This window comes from Chlorocebus sabaeus, chromosome 15 (genome assembly GCF_047675955.1).
Source record: "Chlorocebus sabaeus isolate Y175 chromosome 15, mChlSab1.0.hap1, whole genome shotgun sequence".
In the NCBI taxonomy this organism is placed as follows: domain Eukaryota; kingdom Metazoa; phylum Chordata; class Mammalia; order Primates; family Cercopithecidae; genus Chlorocebus; species Chlorocebus sabaeus.
This window is the reverse complement of record NC_132918.1, coordinates 69,527,786-69,550,169: the sequence shown is the minus strand read 5'-3', so window position 1 is coordinate 69,550,169 and position 22,384 is coordinate 69,527,786. Positions and strand designations below refer to the sequence as shown.

The following is a 22,384-nucleotide window of genomic DNA, read 5'->3' as shown; positions in this document are numbered from 1 at the left end:
TTGGTTCTGTTGAAACAGAATCCTTCCTAAGAGTTTGCCCTGGGCAACTCTCCTCCACGGGATTCTTTGCTTGACCTTCTACATGCCATCTTACTTGATAGGAACTGCATGTTCGAAAAGTTGCCTGAGTTTGTTATCATGTCCAAGAGAATAAGAATTTCCTGTTTTTAGGCCAGGACCAAGGAGATGGGGCTGGGGGTGGGGGTAGGGGAGGGTTGTCCTATTCAGTTTTGGTTCTGATTGTATATGTTGTTGCTCTACAACCACATTTTTAGTTGTGCAGAAAGAAAAATTAATAACCGAAGCAGAAACTCTACACAGGACTGTGCTTTCTGAATCTGCTTTCATTGCTCCTCTGACTTGGAGACAGAATTCTGTCTTTGTGTGTGTGTGTGTTCTGTAGCTCTGTTGACTCCAGGTGAACAATTACATAGGCATTTGAAATAAAAATTAAGTGGCAAATTGGGGAATGTTTCTTTCTCAAGCTTTCCTTTCCTTTCCTTCTTCCTCTCCCTCTGTCTCTCTCTCCTACTTTCCCTCCATCTCTTTCCTCCTCTATTCTTTCTCTCCCTTTCTCTCCCATCCTTACTCTTCCCCTCTACTTGAATTTTTTAATTTAAACACAGATGTGATCAGTCCACCCAGTGAGCTGTTGAGTACTAAATAAATAATCTCTTTTAAATGTAATAGTTAAGTGGTTAATACAATCATAGATTTTTCAACAATGTGTATGTAATTTAAGGATGCTGATGGAAAGTTAGGATTTTAAATTAGGTACTGCCACCCATTTACTGTTCAGAGAAAATACCACTCCAGAAAACAATACCACGACTTTTAAAAATACAGAACACATTCACCGTACAAAAGGTTAAATGAAAGTGCCTCTTGGCACCCAGAAATGAAAGCAAAGTAAGGAGCAATAATCATTTCCAAACCAAGTCCAAGTGCAGACAAAAGCATGAGCTGATTCTTTTCTTTCCTTTTCTTTCCTGAGAATTAACTGCCTTGTCAAAGACATGTCCTTCAGAGATTTCACAGAATGCCCTAACCTCATCCAGAGCATGCATTGCCCCTACTCACAATGAAAGCTAACAGTAGGAGTCCAAAGAATTATGAGCAAATGGAGTCAGACGCCTGGCAGGCTTGCAGAGGAACGGTGGCCCTGCTGGCTTTCTGCATATGGAGTTCATATCCACCACCTCACATGCCTCCATGAATACTTCTTCATAGTCAAGCACACTTTTTTCTCAGCTTTCAGTCTGAAATCAAGCTGCTTCCCACCCTACCACCCACTCTGGTCCAGCTTTTATGATCCCATCATCTTATGGGTCCTTGGCTTCACCAGTGCCCACTTGGTTATCTGCATTCTTCCTGTTTCCAGAGCCTTGGGAATACTGAGTTTCCTGTGCGCTGTCCTTGGTACTTCCCTCTCTTCCGCTCCCTTGGTACCAGCTGTTGTAAAGAATTTCCTCAGCTCTCTCGGAGACTCCTAGAATGTGCTTTCGAGCAGTCACCCCACACACCTGCTTTCCTTATCTGCAGATACCTGCCGCCATGTTTTCCTGCCTTTCTTCCCTCCAGGTTCACCCTCTCTTGCTTAAAGCCTTCTGCTTCCAGCCACTGAGGGGCAGTTCTTCCCCATACTCTGCACCACCACAGGGTTCCTTCTCAAGGTTTTGGGCCCTTTTCTATTACCACAAATTTCACCAACTCTTCCCTGCCCTCAAGAGTTCAATGTTGATTATGGCTTTGTGCTTTTACCCACACCCTCTGTTCCAGAAACCTTGGCCAGTCTCCTCAGGGGTTCCTCTCTCTGTCACCCCAGTCTCCATCCCTGAATCAGTATGCTTTCCTCCAGCTGTCACCCACTGCCAACCACACCCTGGTGGGCCACCTTGCTACCGTCAGCCTGCATTACTTTATGTCACCAACTCAGTTCACAGCCCACCAGCCTCTTCTATTACCCAGCAACACATGCTCTCATCACCCCCCCTCCCAACCAGCCCTGCCTTCAAAAGCAGATATCCTTTGTTTTATACAATAGCTCTGAATCATTTGTGTAAATCACCTTTGAAAACTAGTTTATTATATATAAAGTATATTAGACTAGGGTTTCTTAACCTTGGCACTATTGACATTGGGATCACATGATTCTTTGTTGTGATGGTTGTCCTGCATTGTATTATGTTTAGCATCATTCCTGGCCCCTCTTCCCACTGGACACCAGTAGCAAACACACACACACACACACACACACACACACGCACAGAAATTGTGGCAACTAAAAATGTCTCCAGACTTTGCCAAATGTCCCCTGGGAGGCAAAATCACCTCCACTTGAGGACCACTGCATTAATGGTGAAGAACTTACTACTTGGAGAAAATCTGAAGTAAAGGATCTTTCATAAAGAATTTTTTATAATGTTAAAATCCCTCCTCCATTTCCAAATATCATATTTAAATGTTCATATATTGACTTCTGTCAAAGTGGAGTACACCTGAACCTACATAACTATATATACATGCAACATAATATTTACATATATGTCGTAGCTCATTTCCATTGTTGGGATTTGGGTTCTCCTCATCATGTTTGCTTATTTATGTCAAATCTATCTAGATCATAAGCACCACGAAAGCATCAACCTCTTTTATTTTGCACTCCCTAAAGCACACATCCACATGACTGCAGGATACACCTGCAGGGAGAGCAGCACAGCTCATAACGACAGTGATGGTGTTCTGATGACAAATGCAACAGCTCCTTCCCTTTTGTGTAACATAAGGCTGAAGGGCTGATAGCCCACATTTTTAGAGCTATAACCTTGAATCCCATTCTGAATGGATTTTCAGGTAAAGAAATGACACTTGTGTTTCTCTAGGATTCAGGGCATGACATAACTGTGGGTGCTTCTGCATGAGCCCAAAGCTATAAATTGCTTCTAACAGCAAAATCAGAGGCAACTATCACCCATCTCTAGTGACTTTCTGCTCCCTCCCCTAATCTTCTAACGACTTTGCCTTCCTGCTTTCTAATTCATGCCCTCTTTTAAAACAGGAAATGATCTCATCAATACCAGGGTTCTACAACTCCAATGCCTCCAAGTATGCAAGAGAGAGAGAGAGAGACAAAGCTGTCTTACAATGGCTGCTTAATTTAATTTTTTTCTTTTAATTTAATTTGATTCAATTCAATTTTATTTTAAGTTCCAGGATACATGTACAGGACATGCAGGTTTATTACATGAGTAAACGTGCGCCATGGTGGTTTGCTGCACCTGTCAACCTAGGCATTAAGTCCCACATGCATTAGCAATTTATCATTATCATCAGTGCCTGTGCCTCACCTGGCTTACCAAGGAGAGGATACGCGCGTGTGAATTTGTGAACTTTATGACTAGAAATGGGGCCATATTCTGCTTGTGGATACTGATACCAAAATAATTTGGGGTGATTAAATGCCTGATATTAGGGAGCATTGAGGGCCTTTCTTGGTACTTCACCCTCATGCATAGCTGAGCATTGTTAAGCCAAAGTCCGTGGAAGGACCAAGGACTGAACTGCTACCTCTTCTTTATCCACTCCCTGGTATCAGGAGCTGATTTTATGAACTTCACAGTGTATTAATTTTGGGCCTGACAAATTTATAGTGTGCCTTGGGATATAAATTTAATTGCCTATCATCTCAGGCTTCGTCATTAGAAAGGTCACCAGAGAAATATACATAGGGAAATCTGAAGTATGAAAATTGTGAATCTGAGCTTTTCATTTAACTGAGACTTTATCCTAAGCTCCAATTTTGCTGTGCTATGCCAAAGGCCATTGTAAAATTTGATGGAGAAATAATTTTCTTCCAAAAATGATATAACATTTAATTGTAATTCTAATTATATTCAATGTAATGGCAATTTTAAGGTATATTTTGAATGGAGGCTAAGAGTCCTTTTTGCTTTACTCCTTGGCAACGGAGGGATTGTGAAACAACCTAAGTTGAATGGCATTTGCAATTATGTATTGACCACTTGCTATGCATGGGACAGTAAATCACTGCCCTGGTTGACATGAAAAAATGCTTAAATATGTGTACTTTAAAGGGTACCTGCATTTTATATCATAGGAAGGAAAGGTATATAATTGGAAATGTGGTTTTCCTGGACCCCTTACTTATTTATATTGATGTGTTATTTCTATTTAATCTGTAGATGGCATTTTCCTTTGTATTAATTTAAATTTTTCAACCAAGACACATAATGCTTACACAGTATATGATAAGAATATTTCTCACTTCCATGAAGAAATATGTTCTCGGGCCGGGAGCAGTGGCTCACGCCTGTAATCCCAGCACTGTGGGAGGCTGAAGCGGGTAGACTGCCGGAGGTCAGGATTTCAAGACCAGCATGACCAACATGATGAAACCCCATCTCTACTAAAAATAACAAAAAATAGCTGGGCGCTGGGTGTGGTGGCAGGCACCTGTAATCCCAGCAACTCTGGAGGCTGAGGCAGGAGAATCACTTGAATCCAGGAGGTGGAGGTTGCAGTGAGCCGAGATCACGCCATTGCACTCCAACCTGGGCAACAAGAGTGAAACTCATCCTTCTCCCCCTCCGCGCCTCAAAAAAAAAAGTTCTCATTTTTCTCAAACTACTTTTGTGTTTCCACTTTTGATAAAGATAAAGAATTCTGTGAAATATTTCTTTATTTATGAAAAGGCATAATGCAAGAACAAAAATAAATGGCAACCGATGCGCACAACTGGGAGAGGTTCTGACTGGAGAGCTAAAAAGGATGTGTGTTTCTTGGGAGGCAGGGCTACCTTTCCCGTTCAGTTGATCGTTACACTGTGAGAATTTGGGTTCAGTATTGCCAGTTCCTCCCGTTTTTCACATGAAGCAAGAATTCTGTATGTTTTATGAAATCTCCTGGTTTCAAAAATTGGCTAAGATTTTAAAAAACACTCTGCAAGCCAAATGTTGTATACTGCCAGAATGTGTGCCCTTTTGATTAATATTCTGACTCAAATGCATTATATCAACCTATTTCCTTTTTGAGTGATTTGCATCTTCAAATATTTTCCCTCTAATTGTAGATTGAAAAGTTATGTCAGCTATTAAGGATTTGAATGTACAGGGACGGCAAAAGGAACATTTCACTAGGTACTGCTTATACATTAAACTATACTATGCCCAAACCTGGCCCTAAAAATTAAAAATTAGGCTGGGCACTGTGGCTTACGCCTGTAGTCCCAACACTCCGGGAGGCCAAGATGAGAGGATGATTTGAACCCAGGAGCTTAAGACCAGCCTGGGACACATAGCAAGACCCCATCTCTACAAAACAACTTAAAAATTAGCCAGGTGTGGTGGCCGTGCACCTGTAGTCCCAGCTACTCAGGAAGCTGAGGTGAGAGGACTGCTTGAGCCCAGGAGTTCAAGGCTCCAGTGAGCCATAGTCATGCCACTGCACTCCAGTCTGGGTGACAGAGTGAGTCCCTGTCTCAAAAAAGAAAAGTTAAAAAAGATTGAAATTTTGAAAATATGTTTTAGTTTCAGGAATTCTTGAGTCAGAAGAAATGATCCAAAAGTCACGTTGTCCCTTTTTCTGCACTAAAGCCTCCAATGAGAATCCAGGGTCCTTTGGCGTCATATCCTCTTCCCCTTTTCTAGAGTGACACCTCTACTTGGTCCTCCTTCTGCTCACCCCTCCTCTGCCCACCAGTGCTTCAGAGTTCAAAGCCTGGGGAGCCATTGTCTGCTGTCCCCCAACACCAGGGCCCAGCCAGCCAGAGGGCAAAGAGTAAAGAAAGAGACTCCAAGATCCCAAGCAGGGGTAGGGAGGGCAGGAAAACAGTGCATGTTCTGAGGAAAGATCGTGTGAAATGGGAGCCCCTGGGGCAGCTCTGCTGAGAATTTGCAGACAGCATTGGATGAAGGCCTCCAAAGTTAATGCTGTTTCAAGTTTGTACCAAGTGTCTTCCACACAGTACGCCGGTACATGCCGTTAAATAAACAAATGGATGAATGGATGGTTTAATTTAATACGGTGTCTATCACAGGGTTAAAGATTAACATGATGTACAGCTTGGTACCTACTGCCAAGAATTAAAGATAAAGGAATCAGGATTCGTATGTTGGGGAAAGGCTAAAGGATAAACCTGTCAAGGTTTTTAAGTATGCAAAGAAACGACGTAGGGAAGGTGCTGGTGAGGGGAAAAAAAAGCTTAAATCAGAAGGTCTGAGCTGCAGGATGAACTGAGGAGGTTCCGTATAAAATCAGAAGAGTGACTCAGCATGCTAATGACTTAGCTTCCTGAGGGGTGACAAAATATAGTCTCATCCTCTATCCCATCCCAAGATACTTAGGGTCCTTACTGGCTCTGAGTTGATAGTTTCATAAGATGAATCAGCAACATGGAACTTCTTCACTTCTCTGAGCTACCCAAAGTATTTCCCATTACCACAAATCACAGCCCCTCCCTTAAGATGCCAGGACTGGTTCTGCTAGGCAAGTGGTCTTATACAGATGGTAAGATTTGCCAGTTTGGAAAAGATCTCTGAACTCAGCTCTTCTCACTTGCTGCTACATCTGCCGTCCTACGCAGCACCTTATATTTTAGATCTACCTTCAAGATTAATTTGCTTTATATTCTATTCCCTAAGGGCCATGTATCTGCTAAGGTGACAAGAGGAACCAGTGTTTCTCCTCCTAGGACCTGAGATTCTGTTATAATTCACTCAAAAGAATTAAACTAGCCAGTCTTCTGATCTTGTCCATAGGGAAGAAAGTATTGAATCTGTTTTCAACCAAGAAGCTAAGCTTACTACCTGTTGCATGCTTTGTAGTGCAAATGTACAAAACTTTCCCCTTCTACATGACAAGTCCCTCAGAGAATATTTTTTAAGTAGCATTAACTGCAAGATATGCAAGATAATACTTAGCAATTAACCAGACATTGCCAAATGTCAACTGAAAAAATCTCAAGTCCTTTGTTGAACAAACAGATGGAGTTTGCTTTTATAAAAATATGCTTAATAAAGTGGCAGCATAATGTATTAATCTGAAAAATAATACATCTGAGCAGACAAGAGCTGCGGGAAATATATCATTTTTGAACTATCATATATTGTCATGGAGCTTAATTTTTTTCTGGAGGGTTATTGACCAGGCTTCTTTAGCAGTCATCTGGGACAACTAGCAGATACAGTTCCTCAAATGAACAGTTGTAGCTTCCAGGATTGTGTCTGTGGTATTTGTTTCTAGGCAGAACCCAACACTGACATTATGACCCTCATTAGTGTCCACTCTTGGCAACAAAACTAATGATACATGTGAATTTTCCTTGGTTTGGCATATTGACCATTGTGTAACTCATTTGGTGAGTATGACAAAGGAAAATGATGGAGATACTTAAATACAACAACAAAAGATGGTTAAGTTCTCTAGGAGAATTGGTTAGTATATAATGTTGTCAATTGTGTTCAGTAACTTTAAGAGAATCCTCACCTACCTAGTAACTATGTGTGGGACGTTATTTCCTGATGGAAGTTATTTAATGAAGAATAATGGATTTAAGCATAATGATTGATGTATCATTGCCTGTGGTGACTGTTTTAGATAAATAAGATGGTTTAAAGTTAATATTTTAAAGAAAAGAAAGCAAGGTGTGGGGTGCACTAGTATGATCATGTAAGCAACTGCAACCAACTTAAGTAGATGTTTCTGTAGAAGGCTTGATGATTTAACTAAAGACATTTAATCACCTCCACCCATGAAGAAGATAGTCTAGGAGAAATAAGAGAGTAAAGCACACCACCTCTCAGCCTAGCAGTCAGTAAATGAAAGGAGTCCATTCCAGTCACTGATTTAATTATTGTTGGATTTCACAAGAATCTTAAACACCATCTACATAAATTTTTGAACTATAGATAGGAATAAATCTTCAGTGTCCGGCTGCCAATGCCAAAAGATAAAGTCAGCAGGTCTCATGAGACAGGGTGGGGAAATATGAGGTGAGGGGGAACTACCTGCATCTTCCCAACTCTGGTTAATGTTCTTGGACACTTTGTTTTGACCCCTACCAAGTCATGTCCCACAAGTACAACAGTGTTCAACTACATTACAATTGATTCTTATACCTGAGATTAGACAGAAATGATTTGTGCTTTTTCCCTTGTCTCTGCATTCTGTACTTGATACCAAAAACTTGAAAGTCTTCATTCTGTTGGATTAGTTGCATATAACCTCGAGGTATAAGAGGTCAAGATGTAGCTTTTTTGACAGTATGGGTCTGTATAGTCCATCTGCCTTTACCAGGAAGGGGCCTGTTTTCCTAATTGAGTTACTTTGTGATTTAAAAGTTACTTTGTGTTTTATAAGTAGGTCTTTATATGCACACAAAAGCACATGAGCACACGTCCTTACCAACACTTGTGACTATCATTTTTGTTAAAACCATACTAGTGAGTATAAAGTGGTATCTCATTGTGGTTTTGATTTGCATTTCCCTGCATTGATGTTGAGCATCTTTTAATGTTCTTCTCTTCATTTTCACCTCTCTTTTTCTCACTGAGGAATGACCAAGTCTACAGAAACAGAACTCAGCTTATGAATTTCCAAAAGAAGAAACCATGTCTTACTCATTTTTATATTTTCAGCACCTAGAACAATGCTAAGCACATGTAGATGCTAAATAAATGCAGTTCATAGATAAATGACTGAATGAACACACAAAGCATTCTAGTTCCATTTTTTCTCTGCCCAGATCCTTCCCAGGATTCCCTTTTTAAAAATGACTGACGAGAGTTTTGAAACCCTTGCAGTGAACTCAACAGATGAATCATGGTTTGCATGATGCAAAAGTAAACTAAGAAAAGCTGTGATATTTAAAAATACAATCCTGTACATTACTAAACCTCACTTTCAAGTCAATTATCTGCCTCCCAAGAAGGAACATTTTTCTAAAGTAAAGTTTGAGCAAAATAATTTCTAAGAAATTATGAAAAGGACTTATTTCATTGTTTCCTTAATGGCTTTTTTTCTGAAAAGCAAGACTTCGGCAACTGACCTAATTTAATAAAAGGTCTATGAAATGTCATGGTAAAATACACAGTAAGGCATCAGTCATTTCAACCTAGCTAATCTTTATTGGAATGAAGAAGAGTTTACTGAGTCAAAAAACTTCGTAAGGGCCATGATCAGGAGAAAGGATTGTTTCTCAGCCTCTTGCTTCTTCACATCCCAACCAATCCTGCCTCATTTTGATTGTTTGGTCTTTTGTTAAGCTGTGTGATTCTATGTATCACACAATTTATCGATGGCAAACTATTGATACAGGGGAGAATGAACCTGCCCTCCTGAATCAGCATCTTGTGTCTCGGCATCCTCTCCACAGGAGGGGAAAAGAGCAAAGACAAGAGGGAAACAGGAAGCTTCTGCTTTTGTGCTTTTTAGCTTCCTGGGTCAAGGAATTTAAACTAATAAACTCATTGTCCACTAAAAAAGAGAGTTATCATGTTTAGATTTTCCTTTTTTCTTAATAAACAAAACCTCTGTTATTTCACACTATCCAGTGTTGTTGGATTGCATATCATAATATCACAAGTTTACCTAATTTTTTTAGGGGGCAAAATTCATTCTACTTAAAGTTAACTCTCTATTTTTACAAAAAGACCAGCGTATTATACTGGAGGGCTAGAAATTAAGAGACCTGGGTTTTAATCCTGCTGGTAATTTCCAGTGTGACCCTGAGGAAGGCCAAACTTCTGCAGGCCTGTTTCTTCACCTTTCAAGGGCTTCGTCATCTCCTGGGACTCTTGCAGCTATAAAGTTTCCTGAATTTATTGCATGGTACTGTGATTCCAAAGTGGATCAAATCTTTTGAAAACAAGTTTTGAAATAAGCCTTGTTAAAGAGATTGTGTTATCTAGAACTCACAGTGCTCAAATCCTGGCCCCTCTGCTTGAGTCATTGGCTCTGCGGCCTTCCTGCCATTCCTACCTGCACAGCAAGTGATCACGGCTATGTCTTTTCTCTTTTTTTAGGCAGAATTTTGCTCTTGCTGCCCAGGCTGGAGTGCAATGGTGCAATCTCAGCTCACTGCAACCTCTACTTCCTGGGTTCAAGTGATTCTCTTGCCTCAGCCTCCTGAGTAGCTGGGATTACAGGTGCCCGCCACCATGCCCGGCTAATTATGTGCATTTTTAGTAGAGACAGGGTTTTGCCACTTTGGCCAAGCTGGTCTTGATCTCCTGACCCCAGGTGATCTGCCTGCCTCGGCCTCCCAAAGTGCTAGGATTATAGGTGTGAGTTATTTCTAAGGCATTCTGAAATCCTGGGCCTATGTTTACACTATGAGTATAAAATTCTTACTGTTTGGTTTCACTAAGTCTTTACTGTTGTCATCTCTTTCTGGCAAGTCAGTTTTGTCTCCGGTCTAGCAATCTTAGCTACAGTGTCTCTTTGACGTTAATATATTGTTTTTTAATATTCCTTCTTTTATTTCCTTCACAGGGTACATCCCCAGTTACTTAGACAAGGACGAGCTCTGTGTAGTGTGTGGTGACAAAGCCACTGGGTATCACTACCGCTGTATCACGTGTGAAGGCTGCAAGGTAATTGCCCTGGGTCCACGAGCATGGAGCTTAGCCCAGCTTCCGTCCCCTCCCAGTGCTCCTCCAGAATGCAACATTAAGTTTAAGTTCAAATTAAAACCAAATCCTAACATCCATGACCTGTGATCATCCAGGTATCTGGTTGTGCTCTTCATTTTTGACATGTTCAAGAACTGAATTTTTTTCCCAAATCATAAATAACTAAATGAGTGTGATGTCTGGTTTCTTTACTTCTGCAAGTGTTCTTAAAACAGGAAGAGAATCCATAAAATAAAAAGAAATTAATAAAAGTCTTACTTTGGGTTTATAAAGCATAGGTCCTTTTTAACATGTTGTCATCCTGAGAAATGACTGTTTCTCCTCTTGTTTTATCTACAGTGTTGGAGGAGACAGAGTTTACTCTACCACAGGCTGTTTTCTGCTGTTAGTCTGAATGAATATGCTCATTTTCAAGGGTTCCAGTAGGGAATATCTTTGAGGCTACTTAGATTCAGTTATGTTCTGAAATTATCCAAATTGGCTTTTCGCACAGCCTGCAGTGACTAAGTAGATTCTGGTCATCCATCAGCTAATTTTGTGCTGTACAGTTGTATCTGCAGGAAATACTTGACAAGAATATGCCAGTGATCAACAGTCCATTCACTTCCTGAAACTCAGCCTAAATTGGCCTACTTACAAGACTTCATCAACAAAATCGAGATAAGGTTTCTGGAAAATATCTTTTGGTCCAACGATCTAGCCTTGAAAATGAAATCCACCATAAAGGGAAAAGCTTGACCCAGTGCTGTATTTAGTGTTTGTTCAGCTAATGTTTCATAAGTAAAGAAGTATTTAAAGTCAGGGAAGGACTTTTTAAATTGTTTACTTGTTAAATACCTTCTCTTTTTTACCTCTTATATTTAAAACTAAATTATCAGAAGATGTAAACCCTAAAGCAAAAATTGTATTAAATGTATAAAACATTTCACCTTCCCTCCTCTCTCATCCACCTTACCTCTTCTCCTCTTCTTCCCCTTCTCCAACTGCCCCCCTTTGTTCCTACCCTTGCTCGTAAAGCCCCAAAATTGACATGTTAGCTCAGTTTCAAATTAAGGAGTTTTCTTTTTCCCTAATGGAAGATTTTCCTTGCCAATTCCCTTTGTTTTGTACATGAAATTAGGAAACATTTAGGAGAAGGCTGCAAAAAAGTTTGAGATAATACATCCATTGGAAAGGGGCAATTTCTAAGGTTGCAAGACTGTTTTTTGAAATGTGATCTAACATGTTCTCATTTATCCAGACCCCTTTGATCTGGAATTTGTAGTCCTTTAACAAAGACTGGGCTAAAGGTGGCCATTACATCTATGGAAATAATGTCTTAGGGAATTTAAGGAATCTAATTACAAGTAAGTCCTGGCTATTTATTAATTAGAGACTTGCAGACAGTCTCATGAAAGTAGTTTTATTGGCTTGATTTGAAAGTAATAAATCTTCATAACTTTAGGTACCTACTCTCATTCCAAAAGTTCAACAATTCAAACTAGACTTTTCTCTAAATTAGTCCCAATTCATAAGGCTTTCCCTACCTTAGATGCAGCACTAAGGTTCTAAATCAGTGCATAATGGGAAATTTCGAATTCTGGGAGAGAGATCCTAATTCCATTTAATATGGAATTCCATTTAATACTTTCCATTTAATACTTAATTCCCCAAAATGACACTAAAGAGTGAATGTGCCTTACAGAGGACAATACATTATTAGTGATTGACTTAAACAAAGAGAGAATTGAGCCTATTAACCCATATCCCTGCCTCACATATGTCTTCAGGATGATCAAGAAATCAGCTAGCCTGTTTTCCCTAGATCACAGGATGTCTGGAGCCTGGATCAGCTGAGGTTTTGTTAAAAGAAGAAATAGTGTAGCAAAATCTAGATTTCAGGCTCTGTGCCTTTGTTTCAGGTCAGAATCCTATATCTAGGTTTGCCTTCATTGTAAAATCAGAAAAGAGCCTTCCCAGGGCACTTGTGCAGATCCCGTCATGTAATGACAAAGCATGTTGGAAAAATTCAAATGAGTTTTCCAAATGAGAAACACAGTGTTTAAGAGTGGTGAAAGATGAAAGGGTTGTTTCCTATATTGTTTATTCAAACCTGTAATTTAAAAATATTTCTACCCCATACTTGTAATGTGTATGGAGAGAATCCTTTTTGCCAGTTTTCACCCTGAGAAGAGTGAAATCTTTTGGAAATGTCATGTCTGTTGTGATATGCAAGTTTTTACACATCTTTTATAAAAAGGATGTTGATACTGTCCCACAGCAAACTATTGTTAGAGGAAGAACCAAAGTTTTTTAACAGCTGCCGGCATAGTGAACTAGAAGAGTGAGTTATCTCCTTTTCACATTGATCAGTGCATCATCTCAAAGTACTAAAAAATGGATACGGTTCTTCTCAGAATGCAAAGAAACATGTCTGATACTGATTTATAAAAGCAAGACCTCTTCTTACCAACAAATCATCAATGAAATATATGTCCTTATTTATTGCCCAGGGCATCTCTTTTGTCAGTTCATCTCTAAAAGGATTTTTTTTTAATAAGTAGACTGTTTTAAATGTCTTCAAGTCCACTTCCAAGAGTTACTATCTGTTACTTTTTAAAATGAAGTGGCTCCTTATCATACGTCAAAATGTACTTTAATTACAGCTTAAGAAAGGCCAACATTTCAAGAAAAAAAAAAAAAGAAGAAAGGCCAACATCTTTAAAAGGATTTGGTCCATGAAGTGCCCAAGAAAAGTCATCAGAGATTGGCCAAAGAAAAGATGGCATAGTGTATAACAGAGCTAGCTATCTCAACTCTTTTGTGGAAATAAGCAAAGTATAAATTATTTCATTCATTCCAATAAAAAGTGAACAAAGTAACTTTTTGGAAAACCCTGGGGTCTGGTGTGTCACACCTCATTCTCTGCTTAGTGTGGTCTTACTGGTCAATGTACTCCTTGCCCTAACCCCACCCCTGAACATGAGTCAGCATCAGAGTATGAGGGAGACAAGGGTCTCCCCAACTTCAGATAGACTAACAATCTTCCTATCCTGGTAAGCAGTCGGCATTCTTACTGGATGTCTTGGACTTTGGTATTTCTACCTCTAGGAAATTGTTGTTTCCTCCAGAAGGAGGCGTGCTACCCTACCCCTCTCCTCCCTGTCTGTTACATACATCTTGCCAGCAATCTCCGGGTTTCTTTAGTTCTCCTTTGCCCTCCTTGGTCAGAGGTAACAGAAAGCAAAGCGAGGTTTGCAGGGAAACTTGTTTTTCACTCTCATGGCATGCTCTGACATTCATGCTTTGGCAAGATTTGCCCACCCTGCACACCCAGGAAAACATTGCTAACATCTCCAACAGCTGCCCTGTGTGTGACTGAGTGAATCTTATAACAGTGTATCAACATCACTCAGGTTAATGGACTCAAGTGCTTATGAACACAAAACCCAAATATAATATGACAGTTTTCTGTTAGAACTTGAATAATGGAAATGATAAGGGATTTGCATATATGCCCCAAAATCAAGTCTGTTCATTTCAGTTATTCCTGATGTTTTCCCATTTTATTCTGCTTTGCCCAATATAACATCCTACCTTGGACATTTTCATAATAAGAAAGAGCTTTTGTGCCTGAGGGAGGAATATGCAATAGGGTATATGTATATAATCAAAGCCAAAGAACATTAACCAGGATAATAAAAATGTGGGTTGAATCTAGGTCAACTGGTATTTCCCACCATTTATCTAACAAAGTTAGAGGCCCCCTTTAGGCCTTAGCAGAAAACATCCATCAAAATTTGTTTTGCCACCAGGCGTAGTGGCTCATGCCTGTAATCCCAGCACTTTGGGAGGGAGGCGGAGGCGAGCAGATCACTTGAGACTGGGTGTTCGAGACCAGCCTGGCCAATATGGCAAAAATGCATCTCTACTAAAAATATAAAAATTAGCTGGGCATGGTGGCTCATGCCTGTAATCCCAGCACTTTGGGAGGCCAAGGAGGACAGAACACTTAAGGCCAGGAGTTCAAGACCAGCGTGGCCAACATGGCAAAACCCCATCTCTACTAAAAATACAAAAATTAGCCAGGTGTGGTGGCTCATGCCTATAATCCCGGTTACTCTGGATGCTAAGATATGAGAACCACTTGCACCCTGGAGGTGGAGGTTGTAATGAGCCAAGATCGCACCACTGCACTCCAGCCTGGGTGACAGAGTGAGACTCTGCCTCAAAAAAACATTTTTTTTTAATTTTTTTACATTTAAAAAAACTCATTTTGCCTTGTTATTCTACCAACAGATAAAATGAACTTTTTAAGTGGGTGGGACAGGACTATTTATAATCTGTTCATCTAAAACATTTAAGTAATACAGTAAAATTTACTTCATTATACATAATAGAAGCAGTTAAGCAAATAAGATGTGGAGTGCCCTCCTGGGTTGCAAGGGAGGTGGGGACCATTGCTGGATGGTTTCCATCCCACCCGAGTTCCCGCATGTACTTACCATGTGATTTGGTCAAATGGCTTAACCTGTCTGAGGTTTACTTTTTTAATCCCTACCATAGAAATATTTAGAGCACCTCCCTTACATGGTTGTAGGGAAGATAGAAGGATATCAAATGTTTCTACAGCACTTTGCAATGTGCCCTCAAAGTAAGTGCTCACTACTGTTATTAATTCCTACAATACAGATGACAGTTGCCTCAACCTGAGGATCATGTCCAGAAAAATTCTAGTATTGCACATTCTTGAGAATATTACCTAAATCACCCACACCTAGTGTCCCCAGATGCTACAGAAGTGCTCTCTCATGCCTTAAGAAAGGAAGAATCATTGAACCTGTAGGTGTATATCTACAGATACCAAAGAAAGAGTGTTATAAAAGGAAAACCTCAATGCAATAAGCTATGGGGGAAAACTTGGTAGAAAACCTGGAATGTTCTACTCCCTGAGTCCTATTGTTTGAAAGGCCAAGTGAGCTGATCGTGGCTGTCTCAAGAGTCAAAAACAAGTTTTAAACTAAATCCGTGAAGCCAGCTAGTACAACTGTTTAATTACTATTATTAGATTTTTAATTAACAAAGTATTGCAAGTATCCATCTCTTTTCATTTTTGCACTTTCTTCTTGGTCTTGGAGCTTTCTTATTACCCAGTATAAAGTAGCAAAACTCCTCATAGCTTCCTTTAGCAACACAATTATGTCACTCTATGAGACAGATCAATATAATTTACTTATACATTCAATATTTAGAAAAAATAAAAACAAGCACTAGATGTTCCTACTAGCCTCTTTTCCTTGAATAAATACCAAAAAAAGGTGTTGACTCTGTAGTCCTATGGCATCATCAGCTCAGATTTAGAACTCACTAGATCCTTCTGGGCCAACTGTCTTATATTTGAATATGTGGAGCTAGAGGCCCAGAAACAATTCATCTCATAGTTATATGGACACAAAATTCCAGAATCATTGATTTCTAGAAAATATGAAACTGTTGTCTTGGGTCTTTGTTTTTCAAATAGGGTTTCTTTAGAAGAACCATTCAGAAAAATCTCCATCCATCCTATTCCTGTAAATATGAAGGAAAATGTGTCATAGACAAAGTCACGCGAAATCAGTGCCAGGAATGTCGCTTTAAGAAATGCATCTATGTTGGCATGGCAACAGATTGTAAGTAGATCTTCATTTGCTTCATATTCAAGGAACGTTGATTAGGAAAGAGTTTGGTTCAAGGGGATCGACTGGGCAGAAAAGAAAGCAGGAACCCATGGGGACAGAGAAGGGAATACCTTACTTTCACATATACCCTTCACTCCCCACAACCAGGCTTGCCCTGAAAGGGAGGTGGGAGCCATTGCTGGGTGGGTTCCATCCTACCCTGTCATATCACCTCCTAACTCTCAAAGTATGGATGATGGAAGAGAAAATGCTGTTAGATTATCCCTATCGCATTTGCAGGCCTAGCTGTTGGCAACACTCTGTTTGAGACAGAGATTACAAATGGGAGGTCTGGTCCATTTACCTTGATAAGGTATCATTCTATACACAGTGTTCACATGGGGTAGAGCCTCAGGGACTAGTCCTAATATTTTTTCAGGAGCAGAGACAAGGAGTTTATTTAATGGACATTTTTGGAGATGGGGCGCTGGCAGAAAACATCGTGTTCAGAAATTTCTGAAGAATGCAAAGTTGAGTGCTATTGCATGAGTCATCCTGCAGTTGGTTGTTTGTTATATTTTTAGCAATAAAGACATTCCGAGCTGAAGTCGTCCTACCCAGTTTTCACAGTGCTACAGCATATGGTGGCGAGATTAGCCCTTGGGGTCTCTTCTCCCCACACTGGGCGAGGGATTTACACCAGTCACTTTAATTAATCTAATCATAAAAATAAGAATCATGTCATTCAGAATGTGTGGCCTCCCTTTTGCCAGACATCAGTATTAATGATTTCTACTGGCATAAATTTTGTGCACATCAGTGAGAGATTCCAACTATTAGTTAAAAACTAAAAATAAAAAGAAAGATAAAAAATTAAGAGAGAAAAAAGAAAATACAGTGAGGATTTTTCCTGATGAAAGAAATAATCATGGCTCACATTTATGTGAGAAATAGAGTTCTTTCACTGAGAAAAAAAAAAAAAAAAATCTGTGAAATGTTCTGGTTTGCCCATTAAAGAAGAAGGAATGGAGAATCTTTAAAAAGGAAGAGGGTTATGTTAGGGTGTTAGGCTGGAAATCCTGGGTTAATCCCCACCTCTGGCTGAGTATGTTCTTTATCTTTATCTCTTAAAGGCCTTTAGCCCTTGCCAACAATATGCCTGATAAGGATATGTGAATATGATTGACTTAGAGCCAAATACTTAGATATGCTACTATGACAAACTTATTATTGAATATCCACTTCAGTGTTTTATTGAGAAGTTTCAGATATGAGTGTCTATGAGGTTTTAAAACTCAGTGTTAATTTAGACTGTATGGAAATAAATTTTGAGTGCCCCTTACTTGCCTGTGAGGGATTCTAAGAGCTCAGGCTTTCTAATCAGAAAAACTTCTGTTCGAGTCCCAGATCTGTCACTTACTAGCTGTGTGACCTTTGGAATTAAGCCGAGATTTTCCTTCTGTGAAACCATTGCTTACCTTGTAGAGCTGTTTTCAAGATTAAATTAGATAATGTTCATCAAATGCAACAGTCCTGGCACACCCGAAGCATTTGGGAAGGGACTGAGGGTATTATTACCATTCCTCCTTTCCCTTTAGTAACTGAACCAAAATGACTTAACAGGGCACATTCATATTGTCCTCATTTGTAAGCTCTCACATGACTTTGACAATCCAATCAAATCTAAATGACCTGTAATTTAATATTCTCTTTAAATTAGAATATTTAAATGGTGGACTAGCTAGGCACCTTGGTTCTCCTTCTCTTGCTATGTTTCCTTTTTTTCTTTTCCTACCAGGTCACACCTTCATCAAGAAATGGCCCTAGGACAGTGATGTCGTAGAACTGGAGTCAGGAGTCCTGGGTCTTGCCTTGGCTCTGCCATTAACTTGCTTTGTGACTTTAGGCAAGTCACGACCTCTCTGGATCAATTTCTTCTTCTTTCTTTGAAAAGAGAGTGTAGGACTAGATGACCTCTAAGCTCCCTTCCAGTTCTAAAATACTGTGACTCTGCAATGTAAAACCTGAGCCTTTCCATTCCATTGATAGTTACCAAATCTAGTGAAACGGTTTTGTTTTTGGAAATTAACCACAGAAATATAGGTTTCTTGTTACCTGCCCTTCCGATTTTCCTTTCACCCAAATGATAGAAGTCAGGACTGCATTTACTGAGCACTTATAATCCATTATCACATTGAATACTCTGTGAAGTGGGCATTATTGAGCCCATTTTGTATAGGAAGAAATGAAAGCTCAGAGAACCTAAGGAACTTGCCAGAGGTCACACAGCTAGAATGTGATCATATCAGAATTCAAATCCAAGTCTTTCTAGATTCCAAAGCCTGGGCTCTTTAACCACCCTTGAGGGTGGACCAGATAGAGAATAATGCACAGTGAGTGCCTTGAGGCCCAGGTGAGGCCCAGCCACATTCCAATTAGCCCTTAAGGGAGCCATGAAGAGTTAGGGTCCTTTTTCCTCTAAAAAAAATAAAAGGGGGGATCATGAGCCTCCCACTTACTGCTCCATAACGTTTCTTTTTTTCTTCCCGTAACTTTTCTTTAACCTGAAGTTCTCCTTACTAAGAACCATTTTAGGGGAAGCGGGGAGGACAGAAACCCAGACAGTGAATTCAGATGGCTGGCTAGAGAGATTTCTCTGTGATCTTGTGGGTAGTATGGATGTTACCTCTCTGTGCTTCACTCTGTTTTAGAACCACCCTCTGTGGAGTTGGAGTGCGTAGTGTCTAGGTTCTCTGGGGACTTTGTTTTGAAAAGCTGGCCGGTCATGGGGAGTTTGGCTCTAGAGACCATGTTGGACAAGACTAGTCAATGGCAGTTTGCTAGTGAGGAGAGCAAATGTCCCAGTGTGACCCACCCCGAAGGACCCACTGAGCCATCTGTGCATCAGTGGTCCCACCCCTGAGGCTCCAGGAAGTGCAGCTTGCTGTGTGTCTTGGGACCATCTGTGTGCCTTGTCTCATCTTTCTCCCGCTCCCAGTGGTGCTGGATGACAGCAAGAGGCTGGCCAAGAGGAAGCTGATAGAGGAGAACCGGGAGAAGAGACGGCGGGAAGAGCTGCAGAAATCCATCGGGCACAAGCCAGAGCCCACAGACGAGGAATGGGAGCTCATCAAAACTGTCACCGAAGCCCACGTGGCGACCAACGCCCAAGGCAGCCACTGGAAGCAAAAACGGAAATTCCTGGTAAGGCTTCCTTGCACAGATCAGTTTCAGTTATACACCAGCGTTTTCTACCTCAATTTGTTCGGTCCTTGTCACCTTGGGATACTGGTGTTATTGCCTCATTTTACTGATAGGAAAACTGTAGCTCTGAGAGGTTGAGTAACTTGCAAAGCTAGGATTTGAGTCTAGGTCTGTATGAGTATAAAGGCCACTCCTATCATCTAGTCCGTGATTTGCTGAATTCTAAAACAGTTTCTTAGGCCACATTATATCAGTTTGCTTTTACTGTTAGAAAGACCACTTCTGGACCAACTAATTAGTAAAATGTTTTGTCTGCCATCTTTTACTTTGTACACCCATTTCTTTCCTCAGATACCCAGTATATGCATATTTAGTCCCTAAACTCAATCCCAAATATTCCCTTTAGAATAGCCTCTAGACCGCTAGTACATTTTTATGTCAACAGAAGTCAAAATTTTTTAGCTTAAATTAAATGAGCTTGAGTCGAGAAGGGCAATGGGAATGAGGGAGTAGGGATAGGGGTTGGTGGGCGTGAGTATGTAGAGATAAAAGACCTTCCAGACCCTTGCAATATTGGTGTTTAATATTCTTATAAAAATTACCTGTTGTGAAAGTTCTTCCCATTCATTTCTCATTTGGACTTCACAGTGCTTTGAAGTAAGCTGGAATTACTATCCCCATTTTACAGACGTGCAAACCAAGCCCGAGGCCTTAAGCCGCTTGCCCAAGATCACACTGCTAAAAGCCAGGCACCAAAGCCAACTCGGTCTTCTGGTTCCAAGTCCAGTCTCTCCACCCACCTCATTAGAAAGAGTACCTGCCTCACTAGTGCTGGACCATCTGAGACTGACTTTGCTCTTAGCTTATGATGTAAAACCCTTTTTAAGTACCTGCCTGACAACAGATATTCTGTGGTTTCATATGTATCCCTAGGGCACGTTAGAGTACTTCCCCATCTGAACAAGAAGATATAGTGGTATAATTATCCTTGTACTTCAACATTAACATTACAATGAGATAGTGGATCTTTTTCTTAAAACAACATAACAACAACCTTAAAGGAAGTTTTGGAAAGAAAAAGCTTATGCATAATTTACCTGTACTGACACAATTATTTTCCTTGTAATGAAACAACAGTGCCAGCACTTTGTTGATGGCTTTCATTAACAGCAATGTTAGCAAATACCTAGATGGCCTTTACCATATGCCAGGTACTATTCTAAGTGCTTTTCATTCATTAACTCCCTATGCCAATCCTGTAGGTAGATGTGGTTAATATCTCCATTTTACAGAAGAGAGAACTAAGGCAGAGAAGTTGAGGAAGCTTGCCTGAGCTCCCACAACTAGTAAATAGTGGTGATGGATGCAGCCAACTCCAGGATCTATGCCTCTACCCACTACCCTATGCACTCTTGGCACCTGAACAAACCCAAAAAGCCTCTGAAAGATGCCAGCTTTTTGGAGGAGCAGCTTCTCAGTGCCTTGATCTTGCATCGTCACCCCCACCCTGATAGATCTACCAGAAAATTCAAAAGCACTAATTCTGGATTGATAGACCAATTCTAACACAATACACTTGGGGCATAGCAAGACAGAGTCCTACCTCATTGCAAACTTAAATCTATCCTTTCCCCAAATGTGTCACCCACAAATGGACATTGTAGAAACCACTTCCAGGCCTGGCACTGTCTCCTGATTTCAAGTAGTGACCAAGCTGAATTCCAAGTAAGGTAGAAGATTTGAAGTTCATCCTGCACTTCTCCTGGGAATTTTATACTTTTATTGTCTTTACTCCCCATAGAGAATGGACACTAGTCCAACTAAACTTGTTTAAGTAGTCATAAGGTGTTTCTTTCCAGACTTTAAAGGTTTGTTCTTTTATTTAAGAAACATTTATTGAGTGGCTACTGTGTGCCAGGAACTAAATAAGTCAGCCACATTCCTCTAGTGGAAGACAGACAATAAGAGATAAACAAAATAAATGCAGGTAGTGGTAAGTGCAATGAGGGCAATAAACAGTGTGATGGGACAAAGAGTTTGTGAACTGGAAGTGGGGAGAGACTTAATTTCTCTGAACATGGTGGTCAGAAGAAGCATCTCTGAGGAGGTGACGTGCTATGTCTAGAAGCAGAGAAACCACCTCTATAAAGCAAAATTTAATCAAATATCTTCATGCTGTGTGGTATCTTCAGTAAAGACAGCACAATATCTAGTTATTAGAACCAGTCTTGAGGTCTGCACTCTTCACTTAAAGGCTCCTAACAGTTCACCAGCCTGACCATCTATGGAAAGAATCTATGGCACAGAATGATTTGCCATTAGGTTTCTGTCGGAACCATGAGATTACCCACGCGCAAGAGAGTTTTCTTCTCCTTGTAGGGCTGATATGAAATGTATCTTTTGCAGCTCTTTCATCTGCTCAAGAAATTGTCCCTCTTGATTCAAATGTAAATAACTGCTTCTCCAAGCCATTTTTCCCTAGAGGGTTATTGGGAGGGATCAGAACTCCTCCACTGTCCTGTCTGTCTCTACAACGAACTTCATTTCTGTCACCCTATCCCCCTCTGTGCCTGGGATAACCCCTGCATCTCCTCACAGGAGGACAATGTTCCATTCAGCCTCCACACTTGAGTATCTATGCTGTGTGTGATGGAAACTTGTAGTAGCTTTTCTCCAAGATGGCTGCCATCAAATTCTTTCTTCTCCCTGTATACACAGCCCATTCTGTCCCCAAGAGAGGTAGAGTCTGTTCCCCTCTCCCCTTGAATCTAGGCTGGTATGTGATGCCTTTAAACAGTGCATTTCGGCAGAATAAGGTTGGGTGATAAGAAGCCTTGCAGCTTCCCCTTGGGTATTCTGGGGGAGGGAAAACACCTGGTCTCTCATAGCAGTTGG

The 22,384-nt window shown here is 40.4% G+C and overlaps 1 protein-coding gene across 13 annotated transcripts in view; it reads left to right on the top strand.

Annotated features, from left to right (window-relative positions):
- The window catches only part of THRB (thyroid hormone receptor beta), a 367,645-nt gene that overhangs the window by 322,937 nt on the left and 22,324 nt on the right, over window positions 1-22,384 (top strand). For all 13 annotated transcript variants that reach the window (XM_038002320.2, XM_038002325.2, XM_038002326.2 and 10 more), the window contains 3 exons: window positions 10,510-10,610; window positions 16,150-16,297; window positions 19,284-19,489. In XM_038002320.2, the coding sequence (XP_037858248.1) occupies window positions 10,510-10,610; window positions 16,150-16,297; window positions 19,284-19,489 (455 nt within the window). The remainder of the gene's footprint in view (window positions 1-10,509; window positions 10,611-16,149; window positions 16,298-19,283; window positions 19,490-22,384) is intronic.